This window comes from Nannospalax galili, unplaced genomic scaffold (assembly GCF_000622305.1).
Source record: "Nannospalax galili isolate Female #2095 unplaced genomic scaffold, S.galili_v1.0 scaffold185, whole genome shotgun sequence".
Lineage (NCBI taxonomy): Eukaryota > Metazoa > Chordata > Mammalia > Rodentia > Spalacidae > Nannospalax > Nannospalax galili.
This window is the reverse complement of record NW_008355474.1, coordinates 1,522,201-1,546,852: the sequence shown is the minus strand read 5'-3', so window position 1 is coordinate 1,546,852 and position 24,652 is coordinate 1,522,201. Positions and strand designations below refer to the sequence as shown.

Here is a 24,652-nt window from a genome sequence, read left to right as displayed (position 1 = left end):
GGGTACCTATCCCTCGGGAAGGGAAAGATGTCCACAAAGGGAAAGATGGAAGGGAAGGGAAGGGAAGGGAAGGGAAGGGAAAGGAGAAGGGAAGGGAGAAGGGGGAAGGGCAAAGGGGGAAGGAAGTCAGGGAAAGATGTCCAGGAAAGGATGTCCAGGGGTTGTAAGCTGGGACTTTACATATGGGGGCTTTAGGGTGTGGAAGGGGGGAATGTTTGAGGGAGAAATCAGGGATGGGGAAGCAGGTAGGATTAGGGTGTGGAAGTGTTTTCTTTTTCCTCTTTAGATAAGAGGAACTCTGCTTATCTTATCTTTGGAGGTCAGAGGAAAGGCAGGCTGCTTCTCAGCAGAGTTTGTAGGTCCCTGTTGGGGAGGGGGTGGAGCTATTTGGAACCCTAACAAAAAAGACAAAAAAAAATTAGTAATAGGATTATTGTCAATATTTATTACAAAACTATATTAATTAAGAAAAGATAAATCTGTAATCCCAGTACTTGGGAAAACAGAGGTAGGAGTATCAGGAGGTCAAGGTCATCCTCTGTTATATAGTGAGTTTGAGGCCTGCCTGAGCTACTTGAGACCCTGTCTCAAAAATACAAAAGATCTGGAGAGATGTCTCAGCAGTTAAGAGCACTTATTGCTCTTCCAAAAGACCTGGGTTCAGTTCCCAGCACTCATATGGTAGCTAAAACACATCCATAATTCCAGTTCCAGGAGATCCCATGCCTTCTGACTTCCACAGGGACCAAGCATGCATGTTGTGCACTTACATAGATGCAAGCATACTCACATACATAAAATAAAAATAAAATCACTCGGGAGGCAGAGGCAGGTAGATCTCTGTGAGTTTGAGGCCAGCCTGGTCTACATAGTGAGTTCCAGGCCAGCTGGGCCTGCAGGGAGACCTTGTCTCAAAAAGACCAAAAAAAATCTTTTAATGAATAACAAAAATATCAACAAAATATAGAAACAGATAGGTAGAACTAAGAACAAGAAAATATAGGTGACTGAAATGGGAAGAAAATATCTGAATATAAACAAATGGATGCATGTATAAATGGAATTATTAGAGGTGACATTATAAGGCCTGTCATTTCAATACATTGTACTACTTGTTTATCTCAAGACAAAACTTTAAATCCTGACTCAGTCTAAACACAAAACTAAATTCAGATGAATTTCAGAAGTAAATATGAAAGATAAAACAAACCTTTTAGAAAATTTTATTTCCCTAGGTAGGGAAAGACTTTTAAAGATTTATTTTTAATTACATGTATATGTGTGTGTCTATATTTGGGTTTATGCAAGTGTAAGTGCAGGTGCCCACAGAGTCTAGAAGAGAGATTGTGTCCCCTGGAGCTGGAGTTAGAGCCACCCAATGTGGGCCCTGGGAACTGAACCTGACTCCTCTGCAAAGCAGTAAGCACTCTTAACCACCGAGTCATCTTTCCAGCCCCAGGGAAAGCCTTTTTAAAGACACAAAAAAATGCAATAAAAAGAAAATTGGAAAAGTTTGATTACACTAAAAGTAAGAACTTGTAAGTCGGGTCTGGTAGTGCTGCAACCCACTTTAGGATAGACTAGATTACATATTGAATTTGTATAGCCAGCCTGGGTCATATAACAAGACCGTATCCGAACAAACAAAAGAACAACAAAACCACAAACAGACAAAACAACAACAATAACAAATCCCAGATTTGTTGGACAAATCTAAGTGTCCAGCAGTATCATTAAGAGCATGGAAGAGAGGCTAGAGATGTGGCTCAGCTAGTAGAGTGCTTGCCCAGCCTGTGAACCAGCATCTACACTCCTACATGAAGTGACTAGTCATACCAGTTTGACTGGCTAACAAACTGAGGGATTTCTTGGGATGTGGAATTTTCAGTGCTAAAATTAGGAAACTTTAGAGCAAACCAATTTGAGTTATACACTTTCCATAGATATAGACCTACAGAGTTATAAGCAAATGTAAACCAAGAGATGTGTATATGAATGGCAGTGGTAGCCTGGGGAGATGGCTCAGTCAGTAAAGTACCTGCTGCATAAGCAGAAGACCCTGAGTTCAGATCTCCAGAAGCCACGTATAAAGCCTGGCATATTTGTACATACCTGTAACTCCAACACTGAGAGAAAGTGTCGGGAGACAGATAGATCCTTGAAGCTCATTGACCAGCCAGCTGAAATGAACAGATTCTGTGAGAGACCCTATCTCAAAAAATATATATGGAGAGCAATCAAGGAAAGACATCTGACATCTACCTCTGGCTTCCACACACACCTACAGTAGCAAGTACATAGTGGCTCTACGACAATGTCAGTAGTGGGCCAGGGATGTAACTGCCTACCATGCATGAGGCCCTGGGTTTGATTCCTGACACTAGAAAGGCAGGGAGGGGCTGTGGATTTGGGAAACTGAAGGTTACTGGGAAGAAAAATGATGGGAAAAATGGCTGACATAACAGAAGTCCTGCAGAAGGAAAGTGAGAGGATAAACATCAGCCTAGGAAGCGACAGAGACTACATAGGAAGCCAGGGTCTCCAGCAGCAGCTGGGAAGCAGTGGTCATTGGCATTGGGCCTTGCTTTGCTGGGGAGACAACAACGTTATCCTAAGTCTCTAGCACACTGTGGTCATTTCCGTGGCCCATGTGGAGAACTTGGGATGCTGGGTTGGAGATGTAGAGAGGGAGAGCTATTGCCCTCTGTCTGGACCCTATAAGGCTGTGTGGTGAGGGAGGAGCTAGCCAGGGCTGAACCACTGACTCACAGACCCACTGTAGAGCAAGAATGGGCTTCTGAGGTGAGGCTTCTACAGGAAGCAAGTGATTTCAGTAAATTCTGAAATCTTTTCAATCAAGGTACCACATTTAAAAGCCCCCTGGAAGTCTTTTCGAAGGTAGAGGATTGCTGTGGGCTGGGCTCTGGCCAGAATCACTTCATCAAGGATGCTCAGTGGGAGCAGCACATGGAGATCTTCAACACATCCTACAAGAAGTACCTGGAAGGGGAGTGGGAGGAGGAACCACTCAGGTAAGCTGGAGGAGGAGGCCAGCAGCTGGAGGGAGAAGGCCAGCCAGCCCTGGGCAAAGCCCCAGAGCTGCTGCTGGCTCCACACTCCCAGGATTCTAGCAAGGATCCTTGAGTAATCTTTAAGCAACTCTTTCTAATTAGGGAGGATTTTTAGAGAATTTTACCAGATTCAAAGATGCTGTATATAGATTGTTTATATGTAGTTACAACAAAAACTGATAACTTGAATTTTAAAGACGGTATAGCTGTACAGCTCAGCTGAACACTGTCTACCATGCCCCAATCCCTGGGTTTAAACCCTAGCCCCTCAGAAAAGAAGAAAAAGAAACAGACAACATACTTATGGAGATGAGAGTTTACTTTAGTTTCATGTGTAACATTCCTTTATTTTTTCCCTGACTTTCAAAAAGAAAAAAAAAAAGGCAGAAAATACTAAAAAAAGAAATAAGTCATACTATCACTAACATTTCTTTCCAGTCCCTTTTTGCTTTTCTGCAATACTGGGATCTAACCCAGGGCCTTGCACATGCTAGGCAGGCTCCATCTCCAGCCCCTCCTTCTTGTCTTTCTAAATGTATATAGTATAGGTCTATAATTATCACAGTACATTAGGAGTAATGTGCTATAGTACCTTAGCAGGTAGGCCTGTTAGTCCATGTTCTTCTGCTGAGAACTGAGCCCAGTGTCTGAAGTATGTGTGTTTTATACCAGCCCCTCTCATGGCTGCATGGGTCTCTGGAATATTCTTGTGTTCACATGTGAAGTGAGACCTTTAATCTTGCTGTCAAGTGGACCTCAGATGTCCTCGCCTCAGGACATAAAATCTGAAGGCTCAGCCCTAATGGTAGCCCTTATTGTGAACTGAAAGACTAGCCTGACTCAGTAGTGCCCTAGTCACCCCTACTGTCCAGTGAGATATTTAGGGACTTTACAAGCCTGGTTAAACATTAATCATCCAACATTAATCATCCATTGTGGGAATATTTACACTGTGAAAATCTACAAACACTCCAAATAAGGGCCAGTTTATCAGCACACCTTGGGGTGTATGGCCCCTGGATGACAAAGCATATGTGAAGATCACCCATATCTGACCTTTAGAGAATCTTTTCTGAGAACAGAAGTAGCCCTCTAAAGGGAAGTCTTCTCTGGTTGGGACTGCCCTTTGCCACGCTAGCATGTGAGTGACCCCACACTTTATAGGCACAGTCTTCATCAGCATCTGAGGTCTTCATGACCCACCAGTCACAGCAGCTAGAATGTGATTTACATCACAGCCCCAGGAAGGGCCATCCTAGCTAATCACTTTGGGTCTTAGTTCCAAAACTGTGGCAGATCTCTCCTTGCCAAAGGCTCTATATAGCTCTGACTGGTGTCTGTCTTTCCCAGTATGGCCACGTTCCACTTCTTCTTTACTAGCTGCATAACCACAATGCCATCGGATATCAAGAGCTCCTCAGGTAAATGAGGGTGGCTGTTTTAGCAAGGAGGTCCTCTTGGAGATGTGCTGCATGGAAAACTTTGCATGGTTGCGGGGAATGAAGGTGGAAATCAGGCTGCCAGCCATAGCTTAGCAGTTTCTGTGTCCCAGATTTCCTAAAGTGGAGGCCACTAGACTTCAGGGAGGGACTGCCCTAGACAGGGATATGAGTACATATCCACCATGTTGCTTTTAGGTATGAACTCATCTTATAGCAATAGTCAGGCCAAACCTTGGCAGCCAAGTGGACATGACATTTCCAGAAGATGTAAAAGTAGCCAAAGGGCAGCTTTAATGTGCCCCAGGAATAGTCTCTGTGGGGGTGTCCAGCTTCTTGTCCTTGGGGAACCCACCTTTCTGCTGAGGGACACTAGAACAGACCACGCCAGACTTTACAGGCAGTACTTTACCCATAAACTAAAGGCCACCTGATATCTAATAATGTCCCTTTTCTTCTCTTTTTCCTCTAGGAATGGTCTGTGTCCTTGGCCTACACTGGACTGGAAGTCACAATTTCTTCCTTTATGCACTGAGCAAAACTGTAAAGGATAAAATTGGTATTTCAGCTGCCAAGGCAGAGACAGGAGTTGCCTAAGTTCAGGGCTCTGAGAACATGCCAGTCTCCAGCTGAGCTGAGAGGGTGTGGCATGGAGGAGCCAGAGCTATGCAGGCAGAAACCGGGTGCACAGTGGTTATACTATGACCTCAAAGTTCTGCCCCTGTGCTGTCATGTTGCTTAAAGATGACAGTAGGAACAGTACCCATAGTCTAATGCACAGGGCCCCACAGAAGATTAGGTGAAAAGATAGTGGGCTTGACTTCAGAAGGCCAGGGCTAAGCCTGGCCCAGTGTATGTGGACTATGCAATTTCAGGCCAGTTACTTCACTCCCCAATCTATTTTCTCTGAAACACAACGAAGTCATTACAGATCACTATGTGCTGTCTGCACTGGCTATAAATAGAACAATCCAGAGGGTTTCAATATATGGAAACCCTTTGCAATTAAAAGGTACTTTGGAAGTATAGGAGGTTTTTGTTGTTTTTTTTTTGTTTTGTTTTTTGTTTTTGTCTTTTTGAGAGACAGGGTTTCTCTGTAGCCCCAGCTGGCTGGCCTGGAACTATGTAGACCAGGATGGCCTTGAATTCACAGAGATCCTCCTCCCTCTGCCTCCTGAGTGCTGGGATTAAAGGCATGTGCCACCAGGCCTGGCAGGAGGTGGTTCTTAAACAAATCCACAAAGGCAATTCCCACACAGTCCACAGAAGGCCTTGAGTGGTACACTTGAACTTTCGTGTTATGATTCAGAGGTCAGGTTAAATATGCACGAAGAAAGCCTTTTTTTTCCCCCCCTTCGGCCCTCTTCCAGACAGCCTGACTTCTAATCTCCACTTCTCTACAGACTGACTATGGCCTTGCTCAAGTCATTTGCTCTTCTGACTCAATCTCCTCATTAGTAAATTTTTTTGAAGGTTTATTTTTATTCTATGTGTATGAGTATTTGCCTACATGCATGTTTGTATGGAGGCCAGAAAAGGGAATCAGATTTCTTGGAACTGGAGTTAAGGAAGGTTGTGAACTGTCATGTAGGTTCTGGGAACTGAACCTGGGCCCTCTGCAAGAGCAACAGATGCTCTTAACTACTGAGCTATCTCTCCAGGCCCTAAAATGGAGGTTTTAAAAGGGCCTGTGATATCCCTCACAGTGTCCAATGAGTACCCAGAAGCAGACACTAAATGTTAGCTGTGACTTCTTAGCAGACAAGAAGTAGTGCTGCAGAGAGGAGAGGTGGGGAGTCCAGACAGGGGCTCCTGGTGCCCACACCCTGGGGAAGGAGACTAGTCTGGACTCAGATTGTCTTGGTGGAGGTGTTGGGCTGGGGCAGTCTTCAGAAAGCCTGATAAGCAGTTTCCTTCTCTCTAGATTGTGAGAACGTGTGGCCCTGTGCTGCACCTATTGCAGTGTCTCAGATCAGTGACTCCTCCTCCTACTTGGCACTGGCTTGTGAGGATGGTGTACTCATTCTGTGGGACCTGGTCCAAGGTGAGTCCCCCATCCCAGCCCTCAACTGAGCACCTGATGGCGCTCATCAATGAGACTCTAGGAACTTGGAAATTCCTGAGGCTCTGGGCTTTCAGTTGTCTGGTATTCACAGTCTACCTGCTAAGAAAACTAGAAAGTGATCAAAATGAGACCAGAAGCTGCTCTAATTGGATAGCGCCATGGTGGGAGCCCAGGCCTCTGGTCCTGCTTTGCAGGTACAGAGATGGTAGTAACTGGTTACTTCGGTGTGTGTCAGCCCTTAGGGGAGAGGCTCCTCTAGCCAGACTTCAGTGAGGATCTATGAGCCAGCAGCAATTCACAGGCCTTTAACCAACAGCTCATTTTCATTTGATAAATTCTTGTTTGGTAACACATATATACACACACACACACACACACACACACACACACACACACACACACTCTTTCTAAAACTACATCACCCCGCTGTACATCATGCATCTCATCATGCATCTCATGGGCAGCTATAGGTCAGCTGGGATGGGCTTTAGATGCACCATCCCGTTGCTTTCCCTGCCCCCTCTTCTTCCTTGGCCTTGGTCCTCTCCAGACACAAGGCTCTCAGAGAAGTTCTTCTCCCCAACTGGACACTAGTTTACTCCTTGCACAAGGTACTTATTGGTTTACCTGGCCCTCTGTCACATATGCCCCTCACATACTTGCTGGTCACAAGGCCAGTACCTGGCTGTCTGACTAACTGTTGTGATTTCTTTCCCCAGGATTCCCTTTTGGAGTCGTAGCTCTCCCCGAGGGGTGTTTCTGCCAAAGCATTCACTTCCTAAGATTCTTTCTGGAACATGAAGGACGGAACATGTACCCTGAAGGCCAGGTGAAATCCCAAATGATGTGTGTGGTGCTGTGCACTAATGCTTCCCTCCATCTGGTGACAGCCAGTCAGACCAAAGGACCCACCACTACAGTGCTTGTCAAGAGGTTGGTGGCCTGGGGGCAGGACAAGATGATAATCTAACAGATGATGCTGTTTCATAGTAAAGATTGACCATCTCCTGACCATGGTGTCGTGAGGGTATGCCACAGTAACCTTTCATCAGTTCTCTCAAGAATTTTTAAAAAATTTAAAAAATCTTGGCAGAGGCAAGTGGATCTCTGTGAGACTGAGGCTTTTGGTCTTCTTGAGACAGGGTCTCCCTGTGGCCCTAGCTGGCCTGGAACTTGCTATATAGACCAGGCTGGCCTTGATCTCATAGAGATCATCCTGCCTCTGCCTCCCAAGTGCTGGGACTAAAGGCATGTACCACCACGCCTGGCTCAACAATGTTTTTTAAGTAAGGTCTGGCATAATGGTGCCCCCTTTAATCATGGTACTTAGGACAGGCAGATCTCTGAGAGTTTGAGGCTAGCCTAGTTTACATAGCAAGCCCTAGACCAGCCAGGAATACTTAGTGACCCTGTCTCAAAAAATTTTTTTAAAATATTGTATATATGCAAATGAATGTATACAGAATGTGTATGTATGTGTGTGGTATGTGGTATGTCTGTGTGTGACAAAGGTTGCTGAGATAAACTCCCTGTGCCCAGTAGAAACCAGTGGTCTCCAGTTCCCTAAGCCCCCCTGAATGTTCCTTCCAGATCACATCCTACTTCCAACTCCTGGAAAGTTGTTAACTATGGACTTCGACATGCCAAACACTGCTCCCCAGTTTTTTTTTTTAATTTTATTTATTAATTTTATTTTATGTGTATGAGTATAATGCCTGCATGTAGGTGGGGTCACCAGTGTTATGCAATGCCTGCGGAAGTCAGAAGAGGGCATTTGATCCCCTGGAACTGGAGTTACAGACCAGTGTTAGCTGCCATATGAGTGCTGGGAATCAAACCCCGGTCCTCTGCAAGAGCAGTCAGTGCTCTTAACCACTGAGACATCTCTCCAGCCCCTACCTCCCAGTTTTAATGCTTTCAGAAAGCAGTCCTTAAATGTTATCCCTGGGTCTATAATCAGCTATATCAAGTGTCTACTGGCCTTGCCTAGCTGGCATGAATGCTAGCAGGCAACTGGTGACTCAGCCAAGGGCCTAGTGTGACTATACTACCACTCCTGGAAATCAGCAGGTTGTTGATCAGGAAACCTTTGTTCCCTTCCTCCTGGCCTTTCCTACCAGCTGGCTGAGGCTTCTTCACATGCTTATCTAAGGAAGCCCAACAGTAAGAGAGGGAAGCTGCAAAGCACAAATGCTTCTCACATCTTTGTTTATGTGACATTTGCTAATGTCCTACTGAGAAAAATATATCCCCTGGACACTGCACACATTCAAATTATGAGAAAATAGACTCGCATTTTGATGGTGGACCCTGCTAAATTCTATGTGCTTTCTCAGTCTGCGACATTATTTTGCTAAACTCATTATTCCTTGATTTATTTTAAGAATTATGACACATGGCTGGGCATGGTGTTGCACGCCTTTAATCCCGACACTCCAAGGTAGAGGCAGGCAAACTCTGTGAGTTCAAGGCCAGCCAGGTCTACATAGTAAGTTCCAGGCCAGCTAGGGGCTACAGGGAGACCCTATCTCAAAAAGACCAAAAAAAAACCAAAAAAAAATTATGACATATGCATGATTTTACCTCTAATATATTGTTAAGCTGTGCATATTTAGGAAACTTATGACTAGGACCATAGTCTTTCTACAAATCCTCCAACTTGCTTGGCAACGTCAACTGTGAGTTTCATATATTGGTGCATTCTTTACATTGCTGAATTATATTATTATTCAAGCAACCTTCTGATGGTGGGTATCTACACTGTTCCTAGTTTTTTGCTACTTTAAATGATCTCTTCACGTATCCCCTGGTGTGCATCAAGAGTTCCCCTGTGGTCACCGCCAGTGGCAGCCGCTCCTCCATTCTCATGGGTGCCGCTCCTTCATTCTCACGGGCGTCGAGGCTGCTCCTCTGCTCGCCCTGTGCTGCCTCCTGTTGTCGCTGCTTCTGCCTGGTCCCGGACCCCAGGGCTGGTGAGGAGACTGTGTCAGCAGAGCTGCATTCCAACACAGGAGACCAGGTTCAGGGACACAGGTCTGGTTTATTGCAGGAAGGCACAAGCTTATATAGGGGTAGTGGTCCAATCACAGCACAGCAAGTAGGATACCTTATTAGCATAGCAGGCTTAATGTCCTATCACAGTACAGCAAGTAGGATACCTTATTAGCACAACAGACTTAGCATCCTATTAGTATAACAGACTTAACGTCCTATCACAGAATAGAGGGTAGGATGCCTCATTAGCATACTGGGTTTCAGATTACAGAGCCTGGATTCCTGGAAACCACGTGACCTTGACAGTTGCAATATCACCCTAGGCTCAAGCCTGTCTCCCACATCGCCCCCTTTTTTTATTTTTAAAGGTGAGGTATATAGCATATTGATATCAGTCCAGATACATCAAGGCAAAGTAGAATGGCTCAGGGGGTCATTGTATCAAGAGCCCCCTCCCTCAAGATGGTGAGCTTCCTCAAGAGCAAGCTGGGCCAACTCCATGCCCACCAGTGGGAGTTGAGATGCTTTGCCTCGGCGTTGTTGTCCCCACCTCAAGGGTCACCCAGCATAATGGACTGTGCCTATTTTAGGTTGTTCCATCTGTTGGGATCTTACCCGTCATTGACTACCAGCCCTGGAAGGGTGGGTCCCTTTGTGTGGTTTGGCAGAGGGAGAGGCAGTACATCCAGTATTGGCTTGTTTAAAGGCCTCCCGAGGGGCCAAGAATTAGTTGAAAACCATCGGAGGCCAATTGTAGGTTGGTAAGGTCAAGGAACAGTGGGTCCTTGTTTGCAGAGACATGCCTGGCAAGATCTGGAGGTAGGGCAACAGCTAACTGAACTAGCCTTAACAAAATTAACAGTGCAGGGTCCAAAAATTAGGAGATACCAGTAATGGCTATAGTCTTTGCTTGTGAAGTGAGATACTCTAGGTCGTCCCGTTATTGGGTGTGCCATTGGGGCTGGTCGCTTTCATGGTCTGTGATGCCGGGTCAGTCTCTTAGTGGTTAAGAGGTACATCGCTTCCTCCAGGGTCAGGGCTGCCATCTCCGGGGTCGGTGGTTGTGGAGGGAGGTTTCCCGTTGCAGGCAATTCTGATGTTCTGGGCTGGTATTCAAATGGGGGCTGGAACATTATCTGGAAAGACACAAGCATAGCCTCACCCTTGCGTTAACAACAGGTGCCATCTGCCAGATCTTGTTAGGGCAGGTGCGAGACCAATGACCCTGTCATCCACAAGCCCAACATTTGCCTTTGTCCATCTCAGCCTGTGGCTGTTGAGCAGCCAGTGCCTCAGCAAGAGCCGTGGCATAAGCTTGAGTGGTCCCCACATCCCGACAGGTCAGAATCCATTCAGAGACATCCTTGTGCCTAACAGGTCCTATGGCAAGGCGACACTCGGTAGAGCAGCCTTCCATAAGAGAAAATAACCTCCCTGTAGACAGGCACGGGCAATATTCTTCCAGTCATAGGGAGTGTTGGCCACATGGCTTATTGTATCTAATAGCTGACCAAACCAAGGGGAATGAATGCCATCCTCAATGGCTGCCTTATGCAGCTTTTTCAAAGTATCATAATGAGAATATGCACTCCAGACATTAGGGTTCTGTAGTCCCTGATTGACAGTAACCGGGAAAAACTGTGGAAAATCACCCATTGTATCATAGGAGAGGGGCCTAGGCAACAGGGGCTTCCAGTCCTCCTCTGGAAGGGAGGGGTAGATGGACTGGGGGGAAACTTCCTTAGAGCCAGTGCAAGACAGTGGAAAGTAGCCATTGCCCCGTAATGGCAGAGCAGAGGCTGCCTTCACTTCCCGTTTTTCATCAAAGCCAATACGAGATGGTGGAGGGTAGCCACTGCCCCATAATGGTGGGGCAGGGGCGATCGTAACTTCCTGTTTTTCATCAGGGGGACCCTCGGACCCTAATTCATCATTTTTTACCTCATTATCAGCAGTCATCATTTCCACATGAGAAATCAGTTTGGTTTTGACTGGAAAAGCCTGGGACAAGCCGTCCCCACTATCCTGTTGCTTTATTTGTTTATCTATATTTTTTAGTATGAGATTATTCTGCTCAGGGGCATCAGGGGGAACTCCCTGAAGTGAGGCCAGAATGGCAGTCACAATGGGGTAGAACAGCCCAGATAATGGATGCCCCTCCCTGACTTCTACCTTTCTGGCCATGAGTAGCACAGAAGCCCATTGCTCCAGATCCCAACAGCAGGGATCTGTAAACCAAGGAGCAAGAGCTAGCACTTCATCTAATACTTTAGTTACTTCCTTTTCTGTTACCCTAATTTGCCTACTCCTGAGGAGAGAAACCAGTGCAGCAGCGTGGGGGCTGGCAGGAGCTGGATGACTATTACCCATACTGGAGGTCACTCACCCTGCAAGACACACCCAGAAGGACTCAGGAGCCGTTCAGGAAGACGATCAGCAGAGACAGGAACAACATGACAAACCGAAGACTGCAAGCCAGAAGAGGAAGCACAGAATGAAAGCGGCAAGCACCCATGGAAGAATCACTGGCAAAGAGGGCATTGGGAGCCCCAAGTGTTACAGCTCCGTGTGTTACAGCTCCGTGGGGCAGGAGGCTTCGTGCCCCACATTGGGCACCAGCTGCGGTCACCACCAGTGGTGGCCACTCCTCCATTCTCTTGGGTGCTGCTCCTTCGTTCTCATGGGCGTCGAGGCTGCTCCTCCACTCACCCTGGGCTGAGGCTGCTCTTCTGCTTGCCTGGTGCTGAGGCAGCTCTTCTGCTTGCCCTGTGCTGCCTCCCGTCATCGCCACTTCTGCCCGACCCTAGGGGAGGAGACTGTGTCAGTGGAGCCACATTCAGACACAGGAGACCAGGTTCAGGGACACAGGTCTTGTTTATTCTAGGAAGGCACAAGCTTATGTAGGGGTAGTGGTCCAATCACAGCACAGCAAGTAGGATACCTTATTAGCATAACAGGTTTAATGTCCTATCACGGTGCAGCAAGTAGGATTCCTTATTAGCATAACAGACTTAGCATCCTATTAGTATAACAGACTTAACGTCCTATCACAGACTAGAGGGTAGGATGCCTCATTAGCATACTGGGTTTCAGATTACAGAGCCTGGATTCCTGGAAACCACGTGACCCTGACAGTTGCAATATCACCCTAGGCTCAAGCCTGTCTCCCACATTCCCCCAGGTGAGATTCCTGAAAAATAGTAAAAATATGAAAGACTTACAGTTGGAGAATGTTCATTTGTTTTGTGCCCTGTAGGCCTGTGAATCACCCAGAAGAAGCCATCTGTTCAGTGGCCCCAGTCCCATCCTTGCCTGGCATGGTAGGTTCCCAGGCCTGTGTTCTTGTTCTGTGAGTGAGTTCATCGTTCCTTCCACAAATATTTATTAACAGCCTATGTGCTTGGCATTGGATTAGCTTAGGGATATACAGATATAAAGAGAGACTCCAGGGCTGGAGGTATTGCTCAGTGGTAGAGCAAATGCTTAGCATGGGCCAGCACAGGGCTCTAGAATCAATCCCTAGGACCAACTAAATAATAAATTTAAAAAATTAAAGAGAAAATCCTTGTCCTTATGGATGTCACTGAGAGACAAGTCACTGAGAAGGTGTCCTAGAACACAAAAAAGGATGTGACATGATTCTGTAATGAATGCATGGAACAGAATAGAGATTAGCTGACAATCTGAAGAAGTTGACACTGGAGAGGGGAGTATGACAGGAGGGGACAACTGAGCTGAGCCAGGGAGATGAGGAGACAGCACCAAGAGGCAGGAGATCTAGGTGTGTTCTGGTACTGCTGGAAGTCTGTGAGTGGGAAGAGGAAGGAGGCTGGAGTAGGAGTGGGATAGAGGGACCAGCCTTGCAGGGCTGTGTGCTGGGAAGAAGGGTACAGATGGGTCTCCTATGGAATGAAGCTGCAGATGGAGATCTGGAAGCAAGGGAGCAGCATCTTCCAAGGAGGGCTGTGCTAGGCAGCTGTGACTGCAACTGAAGTGGAGGAAGGCATCATATCTGATCCTGCCATGCAGAACTGATTCCCTGTTCCTTTCAGGGCCTACAGTGAGGACATAGACCAAAAAGTCTGTGATTCTTGGAGTGACCCTGCAGAGAGCAAGGCCCTGTAGGATCCCTAGGGGAGGCTCTGAGAATGCCTAAGGCTACAAATATCCATTCTGTGTCTACCAGCAGTTAGTGAGCAGTGGTTCAAGATAGTGTGCTAACATGTCCCTGTAGTCTCTAGGAGGTGAGTAGATATGATAGAGTCTCCCTGTAGGTACTGCCATTGCCTACAGGACAAGGATAATGAGCTCACAAAGTAACAGAGAGGGACCCTGGGGACATGCAGGAGGGGCCCTGTAAGCTCAGGGAAAGCAGTTTAAGGGAATGAGAGCAGTGCCCTGGTCTGAGAGTCCAGCTCTTCCTTGTGGTAACAAGTGTCCAAAGTGGGACAAATGGCAGGAGGTGGGAAAAGAAGGTGGCAGGCCCCAGAGTAGGGTCCTGAGGTGGCCCCTACTCTCTGCCTTCCTGTGGAGGCCACATCTGAGAGAAGTCCTCACCCACCATCCCTTACCTTCCCAGGTGCTGATCTTTTCCAGGAACTATTCTGTGAGCCTCATGGATGTGGCCAAGGCTAAAATCATCTGTGCCTTTGCTGCCCCCATGTATCATCAGCTGGAGAGCCCCTGGAAGCCACTGTTTGTTGTGTCTGCACACCACCCATGTTTTCTGCTCCACGGTATGGAAGGGAACATGAGGACAGCTGCCTAGTTCTAGGACGTACTACTGCTCTCTTCCCTGACTTTCCCTGACCTCTCAAAAACTATGATTCCCCCAGGCTAAACAATGCTGCAGCTTGGTCCCCCAAAGCTCTTTGATAAAATGCTGACAAGGTCTTTGTTCTTCATGATTAAATAATCCCTTCCCAGCTCAAGCCAATTGGCTGGCCTTTGTACTCAGAGCAGCCCCACACCCCAGGGACCCTAGAACCCATGGAGAAAGCAGTCCCACTAAACACAGCATTTTCCGTTCCTTACAGGAGACCATCCAGATGCTAAAACTGCATCTACTAATGACACTGAGGATACCCCAGACTTGGTTTTCTTATTTAATTTTGAGGCCTACCCACTCTTGGAAGATATCTCCAAAAATTGCACCATCTCTCTAAAAGACATTGCAGATACTATGGCCTTCCCCCAGGTATTGCCAGTGGAGAAAAGATGTGAGCACTTCCTCCAGAAGAGGTAAGACTCCTAGACCCCTCCTGGTACCTAGGGTTGTACCTGGGTGAGCTATCATGGAGTTTGGTTTGTAGTAAGAGCCTTTCTGTACTTAAATGCCCATATTTGAAGGATTATACCTTGTGAGTCCCATGCCAGTTCACATTTGATTCCTAGAAATGGAATAATTCAAGCTATGCATGGTAGTACATGCTTCTAATCCCAGCACTGGGGGGGTGGAGACTGGTAGATCCCCAGGGCTCACTGGCCAGCCAACCTAGCTACTCTGTGAGCTCTAGGCCAATGAGAGACCCTGCCTCAAAACATGAGGTGGATAGCTCCTGAGGAACACCACCTGAGCTGGACCTCTGACCTTCACACACACATGTACGTGCATCCTCACATAGGCACCCACATGAACACGTGCCCATACTTGTACCCACACAAAAAAAATAAAAGAAAAAAAAAAGAAAGCAAAGAAAAAAGGAATAATTCATTCAGGCTATGCAGAAGAAAGGCTTCAATTGGCATACTTGTGTCTGTCATGACTGTCTTTTATTTTATTTTCTCAATTCCTTTTTTAAAAATCACATATTGATTATTAGATACCATTAGAACAGGTTCAGCAAACTACAGCTTGTGAGTCACGCTGGTACATTTCTTGATTTTGAAAATGAATCTGGGTATTTTTTTTTGGTTCCTTCCTGTGGAGTAGGTTTTAAATCCAATTTTTAGCAGAGTGTGGTGGCACACTCCTTTAATCCCAGCACTCGGAGGCAGAGGCAGGTGGATCACTGTGAGCTCGAGGCCAGCCTGGTATATGTAACAAGTTCCAGACCATCTGAGGCTACAGGGAGACCCTATCTAAAGAAGACCAAAAAAAAAAAAAAAAAAAAAAAAAAAAAAAAAATCCTATTTTTTAAAAAGTGGTTGGTTACCCCCTTAACATTCATGCCACTATTGCTCCAATAGATATACCAGTAATGCATATGCTGGTCAAGTGCTCTACCACTAAGCCACATTCCTACCTCCTTAAAATTTTTGTGATTTATTTTTATTTTATGTGTATGAGTGTTTTGCCTGCATGTGTATAAGACCCAGAAGAGGCTCTTTGATCCCCTGGAACTAGAGTTGGATGGATGGTTGTTTAGTCACCATGTGGGTACTGGGAGCTGAACCTGGGTCTTATACAAGAGCAGCCAGTGCTCTTAAACCACCAAGCTGTCTCTCTAGCCCCTCCCACCTTTTTTATTATATTTTTTTCTTTAAGAATTTCACAGATGTATGCAATGTATTTTCATCACATCTATCCTCCAACTCCTTCCAGATTACCCCCCAACACATCTCCTCCCAACTTCATGTACTGTGTTTTTAAGTCCACTGGGTCCAATTAGTGCTGCCCTTATGAGCATAGGTGTGGGGCCTTCTACTGGAACATGGGCACCTTATCAGGGACCATACTGAAGAAAAATGTCTCTTCCCTTCGACCCCTGCCAGGGGCCATCAACTGCCAATAGCTCCTCAGCTAAGAGTAGGGCCTTGTGAGCTTCTCCTCCATCTACACTGGACTGTTGACTGGCTTGATCTTGTGCATAACTTGTGCAGAAAACCACAGCTACTGTGAGTTCATGTGTACAATAGCCCTGTCATGCCTAGAAGGCACTGATTCACAACAGTCCTCCCCAACCTATGGCACTTACAAACTTTTCACCACCTCTCCCTCAATGTTCTCTGAGCCTTAGGGGAAAGGGGATAATACTAATGTCCATTTAGGACTGAGCTCTCCACATTCACTTAATCTTTGAACTTTGACCAGTTGTGTGTCTCTGTGTTAACTGCTTCCCACTGCAAAAGAATCTTCTCTAATAAGGGTGGAGAGTTGCTATAATCTATGGACATAAAGATAAGTATTTAAAAGGCAGTTTGATACTATGTCCATTTAGGAAAATAGTAGTACTAGGTTCACCCCCTTAGGCTTATATAAGCCTCCCCAGAAATGGGTCCCTGACCAGCTTCACAGTACCAGGCGTGAGTTCCCTCCTGTAGAGAAGGCCTTAAATCCAATTTTTTAAAGTTATTAGTTACCCCCATAACATTCATGCCACTCTTGCACCAAGGAGTATATCCTGCCAGGCCTGTCAGTATTGTAACTCACAGGGTTCACAACTGGGTAAGACCAACAACTCAAAGGGAAGTAACTCCCCTCTGGCACTGGGATTTTTGTTTAGTAACCTATGACTTCTGGCAGGAGCATTATCCCTTTGTGTAGTGCCAACCTCCTTTTAAAAAGTTTTATTTGAATACAACCATGCTCATTTGCAGATATCTGTGGCTACTTGTGTGCTATCACAGCAGAGGTAAACAGTTGCAATAGAAACCACATGACTCTCAAAGCTCAAATTATTTACTGTTTATCTACATTGACCTGCAACTCTTTCTTTTCTCTATCATAGATGATTGTTATGGGTGAATTTCTCCTCTTTTACATCCTACTCTCTTCAATCTCTTGCTTACTTTCCTTCCTGCTCAAAAAGCCCCAGCTGAACAGCATTTAGTCTCCCTAGAGGAACAGGAGTTTCTTCTAACCCATCTCATAGTACATTTCTGGGACTCTACAAATCCTTGCTTGTTCCTGCCATGGCCTGGCCACTCAGTTTTGATGAGATGGACTCATCTATGGGGCTCTGGAGCTTCATTCCCAGCCTGACACTACAGAGCTGGATCCATTCCCTTCCAGGACCTCTATGTGTTTATATAATATACTGTTGAGCTTCTGTGGTCTCTTTAATCATCATAATCATTTCTCCTTCCTTTATTTATATGTTTCCCTCAGTAAGGAAGTAGAATGACTAAGTTACGCAGATTTGGAGCCAGACAGACCTGGGTCTGAATTCTGACACTACCATTTACTAGCTATGAGACCTGGGGTGAGCTAACCTTTCAGAGCCTGCTTCCATACTCACTCAAAATACAGGCATAGAATGTGTGTGATGTTCCAGGCTGTGTTGTGAACATTCTGATTAGGCCTAACTTCGAGGGCTTGTAGGTGATGGGTGAGATAATAGGTGAAAAATTCCAGGCATAGGGTGGTTCCTCAATAAATAGTATGTATGGGGCTGGAGAGATGTATCATCAGTTAAGAGCACTGACAACTCTTGCAGAGGACCCAGATTTGGTTTCCAGCATGTACACAGTGTCTAACAACCATCCAAAACTACAGTTCCAGGGGATCTGATGCACTCTTCTGGTTTCTGTGGGCATTGCAGTTACATACATGCAGGCAAAACACTCATACATACAAATTAAAAATAAAACTAATAAATTATATAAAAAATAAATAAATAGCAGGTATGATGGATGGGTCTCTGGTAAAATCAGAATTCTGGTGAAATCCTAAACATGGCCGCTAGGTAGCAGCACGGCTCCCCTTTCTATATAATCTGGCCTACCTGCACTTTCCTGCCACTTGTTTTTTTACTTTCTTTTCTGGAATAGAGGACCTGTGCTTGCTAGGCTGGTTTCCAGCACTGAGCTACACTCTAGCCTCTTACCTGCTGCACTCAAGTTCTTCCTCTGTTGTGCTGGGTGACTTAAGTGCTCTCAGTATCTCATGGGGGGAGCTATACCCCTTGATCAGGAGAAATCTGGTCTCATGGATCTTGGAGGGAACGCACAGTGAAGAAGGAGCTGTTCTGTTGACTGTTGACCTAGCCCTCGCTTAGAGGTTTAGCAGCAATGCCCAGGAGCTCTCTCATTCTAGACTCTGGGGACCTGCTCTTCAGACAAGGGAGAGTTTAGGGGAAAGTGCCATGATGTCCACATGTACTTTCAAGTGACTCAGGAAAATATTTATAGAGACAGAAAGTGAAAATAGTAACAGATGGTGAAATCTAAGGAAATATTTATGGAGAGAGGGAGGGAGATAAAGCACTACAGACTGAATCTGGGTGAAGGGTCATTGTACTATTTGTACCTTTGTAACAGGTTTGAAGAATTTCAAAATAAAAAGATAGGGAGGGCTAAAAAAATATGATTGACAGCCAGATGTGGTGGCACATGCCTGTAATCCCAGGACCCAGGAGGCAGAGGCAGGCAGATCTCTGTGAATTCAAGGCCAGCCTTGTCTACATAATGAGTTCCAGGCTAGCTGTGGCTACAGGGAGACCTTGTCTCAAAAAGGACCAAAAAAAACGCCTAACAGACACTTTGTTGGGTCCACAGTACAGTCCTGGTTATGAGCCAGGAGGAATGCGGTAACTATGTGCAGTAGGAGCATTGGTTACAGTGACCAACGAAGCATGTGTGGTTGTTTTCTCTGTGTTTTCTCTAGCTGCAATTTTTCTACAAAAAACATTTAACTTTTGTGAAAAACAGGTTGAAACTAAAGGGTAAAAATTGGTCAAGAGCATGATGACAGGCCACTATGAGGAGGCATTCTCCCAGGGTCATGACCTGGAGTTTTCTGCTATTCCCCCTAGGGGCTCCATGAACTCCCAGTTTAAAGAGCTTGCTTCCTTCCATTTCTGTCTATTCTCAGTCAACCCCCTCTTTTGACTAATCTAAAGAGAGTGACATTTTCCACTTTTCCCAAAGTTCAGCAGGCCACCTATCTGTGGGAACAGACTGAGGACTGTAGCTACTGCTCTGGGCTCCTGGCCTCCCTCTGACCACAGACTGACATTTCTCACTTTTAAACAACTTGACCTAGTTGTAGACACCTGCTAAGTCCAACTTCAGCCCAGGAAAGTTGCTTAGAGGGTAGAACTGCCTTAATAATTTCCCACCTTCATTTAAAAAGGTATATTCAGGGCTGGGTGTGGTGGCACACGACTTCAGTCCCTGGAGAGGTAGGCAGATCTCTGTGAGTTCGAGGCCAGCCTGGTCTCCATAGCGAATCCAGGTCAGCTAGGGCTACAGGAAGACCCCGTCTCAAAAAGACCAAAAAAAAAAAAAAAAGGTATATTCAGAAACCAGGCATTGAGGCATATGCCTATAATCCCAGCACTTTGGAAGCAGAGGCAGGTATATAGAGAGTTCTAGAATAGTCTGGGCTACATAGAAACACTATTTCAAAAAGAAATAAGAGCTAGAGAGATGGTTCAGCAGTTAAAAGCACCAAGTCCTCTTGCAGAGAACCTGAGTATGGTTCCTAGCACATGGCAGCTAACAACTGTCCATAACTCCAGTTCCAGGGGATACAATGTCCTCTTGTGGCCTCCATAGGTATTGCATGACATGGATACATTTACATGTAGGCAAAAACACTCATACATAAAATAAAAATAAAAAGTATTTATTACTTCTAATAATGTAGACATTTGGAAAACAGGAAAATGGAAAAAAGGAAATTTAAATAACCCATAATCCTACCACCAAAAGCCAGCAAGCCTACCACTAACATTTCCTTCCTGCTCATTCATTTTGGCATTTACCAAGTTAAGATCATATTTCATCTCCACTCTTTTATCTGACTTTATATTGCTCTGGAATATAGCTTATTGTATCTGTGTGCTTGTGTATGTATATGTGTACATGTGTATGTGTTCATGTGTATATAAGTACACATGTGTGAGGATGTGCTTACATATGTGTGTGCCTATTGAGGCTGGAGGACATTCCTCCTCACTCCTAAGGCATCATCTACCTTGGGTGTTTGCTGAGACAGGGTCAGTCACTGGCCTGGGAATTGCCAAGTAGGCTAGGATGGTTGGCCAGTGAGCCCTAGGGATCCACTTGGCTCTGCCTCCCTAACTCTTGGATTATAAATTGATTCCAAGGAATCGAACATACTTGTAAAGCAAGCACTTTACAGACTAAGCTGCCTCCCCAGCCCCTAAAACATAACTTTTTAATTTTGAGAAATTAATCTTGTATTAGTCAATTTCCTGGCTCTACAACAAAATACCTGAGATAATTTATCTTGTAAATGGAAAGGGCTTATTTTGGATCACAGTTTTGTATGTTTTAGTCCATGACTGCTGGGCCCTGTTGCTTTGAGTTTGTACTAAGGTAGCCCATCAGGATGTATGTACATATAAAGCCTAACAAGACTGAACCCCATGACCTGGAAGCAAAAAGAGAATGAGGAAAGGGCTAGGGCCCCAGAGTCCCCTTTGAGGGAGCATCCCCAGTGATCTAAAGCCTTTAACATGCAAAACTTTAGGGGACAGTCAACATCCTTATAGTGTTTGTACATATCACAACTATGTAATAGTCCATGGGAAAGGTGTCTATAATTTACTTCAGTTCTCTATGATTGGACTGGTTCAACAAGGAGAAGAACATTGTTTCTGCCCTGACTTCCCTATCTCTGGAACATTGAGGCCCATTCTGAAACCCAGCAGGGGATGGAAGGTACTCTTCCAACTCCCCATTCCTGTCTGTTTCCCTTTCAACACAGTTAGCTCCTGGGACCCAGCCCATCCCCTTCCTGGAAAGGAGGAAGACCCACAGCAGATGGCTGGAACACAGAGAAGCCCCTCCCCACCAAGAACTTTTTACAGAGAAGGGGGCTGAGCAACATGGCATTGTGGGCCAGAGGCAGGGCTTGGACCCAGCAAGTAAGAGCCTCAAGGAATGAGAAGGCTACCAGGAGCTTGGAGGGGACACAGTGTGTGGCAGGACTGGCCAGCTTCTTGGTTATCACAGCTTCTTGTTTACTTCAGACTTGTAGGACCATTTCCTGGGCCCTGGTCACAGTATCTGAGTCACATGCTTAGGCCAACCCTTTTTCTGGTTTGGGTCCCAGAGATAAGTTAGAAAAGACTGAATCGAAGGCCTTGCCTATTCTGCCTGCTCAAATGCATAATGTCTGGGGCTTCCCAGAGAGTAACCCCAAACACTTCACAGCAGAATTCCTTCACTATGCTGTGCCTTTGAGGAAGCATTCTATGTACACATGTGCTCATGCCCCCATGCTGTCACTAGCCATCAGCTTACCTCTCTTTATGAGAGAGAGAGAGAGAGAGAGAGAGAGAGAGAGAGAGAGAGACCCAGAGCTTTTGCTTCCCATTTATCTTTGTTATGTTTTCTGCTTATTCCTTGTGTCTGACATTTCCATTCACTCTAAAACTAGGTGAAACAGTGAGGGCCCATGTGGCAATACATTCAAAGTCTCAAACTTGCAATAGTCTGTCCAAACTGTTTTCACAAAATCCACACTGGGACTTCTGCAAATAGCATGATCAGAGCCTACCTTTAAGGTTTGACAAGAAAGCCAGGGCACACTGAGCATGCTACCTTCCCAGGAGGCCTGTGCTCTCAGCAGCCAGGTGCCCAGGACACCATTTCCACTTACCTGGATCCCCTGTCTGCTTTAGTGGCACCAACTCTAGCTGGATCAAACTTTTGGTGATCTTTGAGAGTGCTAGGAACCAGACAGAAGACAAAGTTCCTCATCTTCCCTAAAGAATACCAGGCCCAGGAAGACCCAGGCTCTGCCACTGGCTTGCTGCCAGAACTGGCCTTGTGGATGGCCCAGCAGTCTCTACTGCCTATTAACCCCTTCAGCCTTGAGCTCATTTGAGTTAACCCACTGATGAGTTAGCACCTCTCAATAGCAATATTAGCTATGAACCAAGCCTTTGGGGGTACTTTATATCTAAGCTACATGCACGCACAGACCTTGTCAGTATCTTTCCCCAAAACAATGAGAAACGCATGCAGTGCTCTGCCACCATGGGAAAGAGAGGCTGTGTTCCAGTGACAGGAAAATGTGTTACACCCCCTGAAGAGCCTTTTATTTATTTATTTATTTATTTATTTATTATTTATTTATTTGTATGAGTGTTCTACTTGCATGTATTTAAGTGCTCCATGTGGCCCTAGAGGCCAGAAAAAGGCATCAGATTCCCTGGAACTGGAGTTAAGAATGGTTGTTAGCTGCCATGTGGGTGCTGGAAAACAAACCCAGGCCTTTTGCAAGAGCAGCCAGTGCTCTTAACTGTGGAGCCATCTCTCCAGTCCCAGGCTTTTTTAGGGGATTCTTTTACAAGGTAGTACTAACCTTGGGTGAACCAGACTGCTCCCCACACACACACTTTCCTCGTTGTCAGGTAGTCTGAATCACATTGTAAGTGGCCAGGAGCCCTCTGAGCAAGCCCAGCTGCCTCTACCCACTCTAGGTATCAGTATCTTCCACAGCCTCTGCCCCTCTGGTTTGTCCCTTGCTGCCTTCTCCTCTGGGTCCCAGGGGCTACCCCCAGCCCTCTACTCTGCCTGACTTCTGTCTCAGAGATACTTGCTCATGCCCAAGGCTAAGGTTTGCTCCTGGATTTGGGACCCCCAGAGAATATTCTTCCCCAAAATTGCCTCTCTTCCATCTGGGTGGCAGCCTCCCGCTGCCCACAGTCTTGTCCACACCACCCAGGATGTTGGCATGTTCTCACATCAGCAGACACTTAGCTTCAGAGCCAGAGCCAAGTGGGCTCCCGGGAAGCACAGCCCACATACCACACAGAGTCCTCACAGCTGTTTAGCAAAGAACACAACATTCCTGCAGGCCAGGTTCTTGGAGGTGAACTTTAGGGTTTGGGAACAGGCACATCTAAGTGGTGATGGTCCCTATTCACCCTCTTGTCTTTACCCCTTACCATACAGAAGAATGGTCAAAAGTCCATAGACTGTATTACTTTAATCTGGAAAGTAAGGAATAAAACGCGATCATTCTATTATGTATCCAGTATTGTAAACTGTCTTGTTCTTCAGTTTGCCCTGCATCTTTTTATTTTGTTTTCAATACTGAGTTCTTTGTCCACATGTAATTTTTCTTGTTTTATCCTTGAATTGGATTGATTTTGATTACTTGTTCAACTAAACAGAAGTTCTAAATATCATGTAGCTAGACTTGTCCCATATCTCCCTTGTGCTTGGCTTCTGGCCTTGGCAAAGAGTGCCAGTATCTGGGGCAAGTTCTGGAATGAGGCGGGAGCCTGACTCTGACACCCTCTAGTGGTGACTGGGGCCACTCCAGTGACCTTTGAAAACAAGGGCCTAGCCCTTACATGACTTTGCAGTCACTAAAGACAGTCATTGTTTGTTGCTAGGTCCATATAGAAAGCCCTTCCATGCCAGCAATATGCTTTAGAAGTCACCATGTTCTTTTTGAGGACATAAATGTTTATTTTTTTTATTAGGAATTCTTTATTACATTTATTTATTTTGTTTGTGTGTTGGGAGGGTAGGATGCATGTGCACATGTGTAGTAGTTAAAGGACAGCTTGTGGGAATTGGTTCTATTCTTCCATCATATGGGTCCTGGGGATGAAACTCATGTTGTCAGGCTTAGCAGCAAGTGCCTTTACCCACTGAGCCATCTTACCAGCCCATATGATTTTAAGGCAAGATAGTAAGACAGAGAAAACTAAGGACATGGGGAAAAAAAAGTGTCCCCTCACCCTGAGATCTAATTTGTGTTTCTTGCTGGCTGAGAATCAAGAATTTCAACATGACTGATAAAATCAAAACTGCCTATAGACCACTTGCCAGACACGGTGACACATACCTATAATCCCAGTACTTGGGAGACAGAGGCAGGAGGAGCAAGCATTCAGGGCCAGCACAGCTAGATAGTGAATTCAAAGCCAGTCTGGGATACATGAAACGCTGTCTCAAAAAAAGCCTATAAAGATAATGTTCATTTCCTAAAGATATCTCAAGCAAGGGTGTTCAAAATAACAAATAAACTATGATTACTTGGGCCAGAGTGTTTTTAACTGTGGTAGCCTTCTCTTTCATTTCTAAATCAAAACAGTACACCCCATAAACCATCTAAGGAAATTCTTTAATATAATAAAACTAAGTAAATCTGCTCTTGCATTTTTTACTTGATTTTAAAACTTTAGTTAAATTTTAAACTTTGCTTAATT

The 24,652-nt window shown here is 45.5% G+C and overlaps 1 protein-coding gene across 1 annotated transcript in view; it reads left to right on the top strand.

Moving 5' to 3' along the window:
• Positions 1-24,652, top strand: part of Wdr93 (WD repeat domain 93) — an 88,732-nt gene that overhangs the window by 57,783 nt on the left and 6,297 nt on the right. The window contains exons 10-17 of the mRNA XM_017803085.2: positions 2,861-3,032; positions 4,422-4,492; positions 4,983-5,069; positions 6,435-6,554; positions 7,295-7,508; positions 12,826-12,889; positions 14,149-14,305; positions 14,606-14,810. Of these exons, the coding sequence (XP_017658574.1) occupies positions 2,861-3,032; positions 4,422-4,492; positions 4,983-5,069; positions 6,435-6,554; positions 7,295-7,508; positions 12,826-12,889; positions 14,149-14,305; positions 14,606-14,810 (1,090 nt within the window). The remainder of the gene's footprint in view (positions 1-2,860; positions 3,033-4,421; positions 4,493-4,982; positions 5,070-6,434; positions 6,555-7,294; positions 7,509-12,825; positions 12,890-14,148; positions 14,306-14,605; positions 14,811-24,652) is intronic.